This window comes from Chiloscyllium plagiosum, chromosome 5 (genome assembly GCF_004010195.1).
Source record: "Chiloscyllium plagiosum isolate BGI_BamShark_2017 chromosome 5, ASM401019v2, whole genome shotgun sequence".
NCBI lineage: Eukaryota > Metazoa > Chordata > Chondrichthyes > Orectolobiformes > Hemiscylliidae > Chiloscyllium > Chiloscyllium plagiosum.
Window position 1 is genome coordinate 123,461,902 of NC_057714.1, and position 6,576 is coordinate 123,468,477.

Consider the following 6,576-nt stretch of genomic DNA (forward strand, 5'->3'; position numbering starts at 1 on the left):
GATGTTGTGAAACTTGAAAGGGTTCAGAAAAGATTTACAAGGATGTTGCCAGAGTTGGAGGATTTGAGATACAGGGAGAGGCTGAACAGGCTGGGGCTGTTTTCTCTGGAGCGTCAGAGGCTGAGGGGTAACCTTACATAGGTTTATAAAATCATGAGGGGCTTGGATAGGATAAACAGCCAAAGTCTTTTCCCTGGGTAGGGGGAGTCCAGAACTAGAGGGCATAGGTTTAGGGTGAGAGGGAAAAGATATAAAAGAGATTTAAGGGGCAACCTTTTCACACAGAGGGTGGTACGTGTATGGAATGAGCTGCCAGAGGAAGTGGTGGAGGCTGGTACAATTGCAACATTTAAGAGGCATTTGGTTGGGTATATGAATAGGAAGGGTTTGGAGGGATATGGGCCGGGTGCTGGCAGGTGGGACTAGATTGGGTTGGGATATCTGGTTGGCATGGACGGGTTGGACTGAAGGGTCTGTTTCTGTGCTGTACGTCTCTAAGACTGCGTAGAGACAAAAGGTTAAGTTGTTTAGAAAGGCATCACACGTGTCTTGCTAGCCAAAGGGCCTGTTCCAATGCTGTACTGTTCTCTGTTCTACAAGACGCAGTGACCTTGCATTGCATTGTGAATGTTCCATATTCAAATATTAAGACCCTGGCTTTCTCAGAAAGTGTGAAAGGCCAAAACACAGGACTTTGAAGTCATGTTAACTCATATGCAGTGTAAAAGAGCTACCAAAAGGAATTTTGAACGGAATCTTTCCAGGGACATCAAAATCAAGAAGAAATGTTACGCTGGCCTAAAGGGAAAGTGGGTGGTCAAGAGAACGTGGGGCATTGTTAGTGACTACGGGGAAATGGCAGAGAGGTTGCAAAAAGTGGGCGGCACGGTGGCACAGTGGTTAGCACTGCTGCCTCACAGCGCCAGAGACCCTGGTTCAATTCGCGCCTCAGGCGACTGTCTGTGTGGAGTTTGTACGTTCTCCCCGTGTCTGCGTGGGTTTCCTCCGGGTGCTGACTTGTTGGGCCGAAGGGCCTGTTTCCACATTGTAAGTAATCTAATCTAATCTAATCTAATATGGTTGGGACAGCCACGTCTGTACATGCTTTTAAATTAGAGGTACCATCAAGAAGCACACCTGAAAAATATCAGCTGCAAACTAATTACAGGTCGTTCTGCTGTAACGTGCTTTCAGTAATTGGGGACACTGTTTCCAAAGCATGAATATTTAAAACGTGCGTCGGTTGTAACGCGATTACTCAAGCAACAGATCAAGCGCTGTTTCTAAACCACGATTCTTCCATAATTTGGGGTTGCACAAGAATGCAACCATCACCTTCTAGAAGAACTACCTGTATCCAACCAAATTAAAACACAAGAAACTAAGAAACAGAAGTAGGACAAGGCTCTTCGAGGTCACTCCACCATTAATGAGATCATAGATGATTAGACTAGATTAGATTCCCTATAGTGCGGAAGCAGGCCCTTTGGCCCAACAAGTCCACACCGCCCCTCCGGGGAGGAACCCACCCAGACTCATTCCCCTACAGTTACCCCTGACTAATCCACCTAACACTACGGGCAATTTAGTATGGCCAATTCACCTGACCTGCACATCTTTAGACTGTGGGAGGAAACTGGAGCACCCGGAGGAAACCCACGCAGACACGGGGAGAACGTGCACACTGCACACAGTTGCCCATACTTCAGCCCCATTTTCCTGCTCTATCCGTGGATCCCTTGATGTTTTTAATATGCAGAAATCTACCTGACAATTCCAAAGATTCACCACCCGCTGAGTGAAGGAATTCTTCCTCACCTCAGTCTGTACCGAGCTCTCTAATTCTAGAGTCTACAGCCTGTGGAAACATTCTTTCTGCATCCATGCTAAACTTCTACAACATCACTCCATTCTCCAGAGAATAAAGGCCCAAACTCTTCTCCCAGGACAGGACCCCTGGCAGTGCCTTTCCTGTCTCTCACACTTGAACGTACCCCATCTGGTCACAACCTTTGCTGCACTGTCCCTCCTCCTGACAGCGGGGACCTCCTGCTCCAAATAGTATGCACCCAACAAAAGCCCTTCCTCAGCACAACAATTCACCTTCCCCCACAGACCTTTCGTTGACTCCCCTCTCAATTGTTTCTCACCTCGTACAGTTCTGGCTTGTTCCCTTGACCTGAAATAATAAAAGAAAGATAAAAAGAGCAGAGATTAAATCTGGAACCAGCCAGCAGTGAGACCTCTTGGGGAGATGATCTGTGTGTCCACTACCTGTTGGGGGAATAAGTTGATGATTGCACAATGTCTCACATCATTTGTGACTCTGCAGATACTGGAGCAGCTCATGTCCAAACACAAGGCAGCCAGGTAAATGTACAAGGCAGCCAGGTAAATGTACAAGGCAGCCAGGTAAATGTACAGTGCAAACAAGTGTGAGGTGATGAATTTTGCCAGAACAACATTGAAAGACAACATGGAAAGGGGGTATATCTCTAAAGCGGGTGAAGTAGCAAAGGGAGCTGGGGGTATATGTCACAGATCATTTAAGGACAGGTGAAGACAGCTATTAATAAAGCAGACAGTGTCCTTGGCTTTATTAAAAGAGGCAGAGAGTACAAGAGCAAGGAGGTGATGTTGAATGTATACAAGATACATGTTAGATCTCCGGTGGAGTATTGTGTAAGTTTGTGTCAGGCCCCACATTGTCGGAAAAATTGGAGCAAGTAGAAAGCCATTTACAAGAATGTTTCCAAGAATGAGAAACTTTAGTGATGGGAATTGATTGATGAAGTTGTGACTGTTCTCCCTGGGGAGAAGGCTGAAAGGCCATCTGAAATAGCTTTTCAAAATCATGTGTGGATTGGACACAGTTGATCATGCAAAAACAGTGAGTCGTTCTGGAATGGAATGTGCTGCCTTCAAATGTGGTGAAGGCAGGTTCCCCTGAGACATTGGAGGGGGTGCTGGATGATTATTTGAATTGAATTAGTGCGGAAGAGTATGGGGAAAAGGCAGAAAATTGGCAGCAGGTAATGCTGCTTGTTTGAAGAGCTGGTGCAGATCCAATGGGCTGAACAGTCTCCTTCTGAATTGCAATTATTGTGAGAATTTGCGACTCTCCAAAGCTTTAACTATCATAAAGATGCAAGTCAGGAGTGTGATGCAATACTCTCCACTTGTCTGGATGGGTGCAGCTCCAACACGGAGAAGGTCAGACACCATCCAGACCAAAGCAGCCTGCCTGATTGGAACCACATCCACAACCTTCAACATTTACTCCCTCAACCACTGACCTGAAGGGCAACTAGGGATGGACAGTCAGTAGGCCCAGCCAATGACACCCAATCTCGTCAATGAGTGGAACACCTAATTGTTGTCCACCATCCCACTATTTGTGGCCTGCTTAAAGACAATGGCTTAGAGCAAGATGATAACAATGACAAAAAGGTGCTAGCAATGACCACGTCCGAGATGGCAACAACAATAAAACTGAAGTCTCACCTCCAACAGCAGGATTTGCTGCGATGCCTTGAAACATTTTATTGAAAACTGTCCGTGGGAGGCTCTGTAAAGCTGCTTCAGACAAAAAGAAATATCAAGACAAATAGTGCAGAAAATACAAAAAATGAAGGAGAAAATTAACATCCATTTTGAGAGGTACGGTTTGATCAGGGATAGTCAGCATGGCTTTGTCAGAGGGACGTCATGCCTGACAAACTTGATGGTAGTTTTTGAGGAGATAACCAAGTGTTTGGATGAGGGTAGGCCACTTGATGCAGATTGTATGGATTTCAGCAAGGACCTTTGACAAGGTCCCACGTGGGAAACTGATAAAGCTGGTAAAAGCTCATGGGATCCAGGGTAACTTGGCAAAATGGATCCAAAAATCGGTTTCATGACATGAGAGGCCTTGGGGGGGGGACCTAGACAATAAGTAAATTCATGCATGACATAAAGATTTGTGACAAGTTTCAAAGAACCAGAGGGAGTTTGGGCACTTTTTAGATTTTTTTTTAGATTAGACTAGATTACATTACAGTGTGGAAACAGGCCCTTCGGGCCAACAAGTCCACACCGACCCGCCAAAGCATAACCCACCCATACCCCTACATTTACCCCTTACCTAACTCTACGGGCAATTTAGCATGGCCAATTCACCTAACCTGCACATTTTTGGATTGTGGGAGGAAACCGGAGCACCCGGAGGAAACCCACGCAGACACGGGGAGAACGTGCAAACTCCACACAGTCAGTCACCTGAGGCGGGAATTGAACCCGGGTCTCTGGTGCTGTGAGGCAGCAGTGCTAACCACTGTGCCACCGTGCCGCCCACCGTGCCACCCACTTGTCCACAGATCCCAGAAGTGGCAGAACAGGTTAATAGGATAGTTAAGAAGGCACAAGGGACACTTGCCTTTATCAGTGATGGCTTAGATTATAAATGCAAAAGGTGATGTTGGACCTTTGGTTAGACCACAGCAGGACTACTGTGTACAGTTCTGGTCATCACACGACAGGGAGGATATGGTCGTACTGGAGGTGCAGAGGGATTTCACTAGGACGTTGCAGGATAAGCTTGGGGTGTTTTTTATGGGTCAGAGAAGGTCAAGGGGTAACCTGATAGATTATGGGCGGCACGGTGGCATAGTGGTTAGCACTGCTGCCTTACAGCGCCAGAGACCCAGGTTCAATTCCCACCTCAGGCGACTGACTGTGTGGAGTTTGCACATTCTCCCCGTGTCTGCGTGGGTTTCCTCCGGGTGCTCCAGTTTCCTCCCACAGTTCAAAGATGTGCAGGTCAGGCGAATTGGCCATGCTAAATTGCCCCTAGTGTTAGGTGAAGGGGAATGGGTCTGGGTGGGTTGCACTTCGGCAGGGCGGTGTGGACTTGTTCGGTCAAAGGACCTGTTTCCACACTGCAAGTAATCTAATCTAATTATGAGGGGCATAGACAGGGTTGATAGAAACCAGCTAGCCTGCTTTTCTTGAATTATTTTATTCATCCATAGAATCGTGGATTTAGTGGTAAGATCTGCAATCATTGCCCATCCCTAATTACCCAAAGAGTAGTTAAGAGCCAACCACAGTGCTGTGGGTGTGCAGTCACACGTAGGACAGACCAGGTAAGGATGGCAGTTTTCTTCCCGATAGGATGTTAGTGGACCAGGATGGTTTTTCCCAGATAATTGGCAATGGATTCATGGTCATTAGTAGACCCTTCATTACAGATTTTAAAAATTGATTTCAAATTCCACCATCTATCATGGTGGGGTTTGAACTTGGCTTTCTGAATTATCAGTGAAGCAATAATACAGATAGGTAACTGGGTTAAACAAATGGTCAATAGAGGAGGCATAATTTTGAAGTTAAAGGCATTAGAATTAGTAGGGAATTAAACAAAATGCTTTTCATTCAGACGGTGGTTTCATATCTGGAATGCACTGCTTGGGAGGATAGTTAAAGTGATAAACCACAGTGTTTAAAAAATACCTGGAGAAACACTTGAGTGCATCATTTCCACAGGGGAAGGGAGTGCAAACCGAGAGGGGACAGCTTCAAAGGGGATCTGAGCGGCAACCTTTTCACGTAGAGGGTGAAATTACAAGTACAACATTTAAAAGACATTTGAACAGGTACACAAACAGGAAAAGTTTATAGGGATACAGGCCAAACACATCCAGAGAGATCTACTTCAGTTCAGGAAACCTGGTCAGCATAAACAAGATGGGCCAAACAGAACTGAGAGGACGCTGCGCTGTTGTAAAATCAATACAGGCAATTATGCTATAATGCACGTTTCCTCAACATGTATTCACCATAACACAACTTACAAGCTATTTATAAAATAGGTGACATTATTTATAAAATGCAAACTTTTAAATGTGTGTTGGCCAAAATGCAATTACATCACCAACACTTTAAGCACTCTTTCTAAAGTGTGATTTTTCTATGATAAGGGAAGCTCAATAATTTAACCATTGCATTACAGAACTGACTGTACTGAGGGAGTGCCGCACTGAGGGAGGGTCAGTGCTGAGGGAGTGCCGCACTGTCGGAGGGTCAGTGCTGAGGGAGTGGGCACTGTCGGAGGGTCAGTGCTGAGGGAGAGGGCACTGTCGAAGGGACAGTGCTGAGTGAGTGCTGCACTGTCGGAGGGTCAGTGCTGAGGGAGTGGGCACTGTCGGAGGGTCAGTGCTGAGGGAGTGGGCCCTGTCGGAGGGTCAGTGCTGAGAGAGAGGGCACTATTGGAGGGTCAGTGCTGAGGGAGTGCCACACTATTGGAGGGTCAGTGCTGAGGGAGTGCCGCACTGTCGAAGAGTCAGTGCTGAGAGAGTGCCGCTCTGTCGGAGGGTCAGTGTTGAGGGAGTGCCGCACTGTCGGAGGGGTCATTGCTGAGGGAGCGCCGCACTGTCGGAGGGTTAGTGCTGAGGGAGTGCCGCACTGTCGGAGGGGTCATTGCTGAGGGAGCGCCGCACTGTCGGAGGGTCAGTGCTGAGGGAGTGCCGCACTGTCGGAGGGTTAGTGCTGAGGGAGTGCCGCACTGTCGGAGGGTCAGTGCTGAGGGAGTGGGCA

The 6,576-nt window shown here is 47.1% G+C and overlaps 1 protein-coding gene across 5 annotated transcripts in view; it reads right to left on the reverse strand.

The window, feature by feature from the left end:
* The window catches only part of vps28 (VPS28 subunit of ESCRT-I), a 39,300-nt gene that overhangs the window by 8,468 nt on the left and 24,256 nt on the right, over nt 1–6,576 (reverse strand). For 2 of the 5 annotated variants that reach the window (XM_043690980.1, XM_043690979.1), the window contains 2 exons: nt 3,505–3,576; nt 2,151–2,179 (listed from right to left, as the gene is read on the reverse strand). In XM_043690980.1, the coding sequence (XP_043546915.1) occupies nt 2,151–2,179; nt 3,505–3,576 (101 nt within the window). Of the gene's footprint in view, nt 1–2,150; nt 2,180–3,504; nt 3,580–5,493; nt 5,534–6,576 lie in introns of those variants that run through there. The other 3 variants (XM_043690982.1, XM_043690981.1, XM_043690978.1) reach the window with 3 other exon arrangements.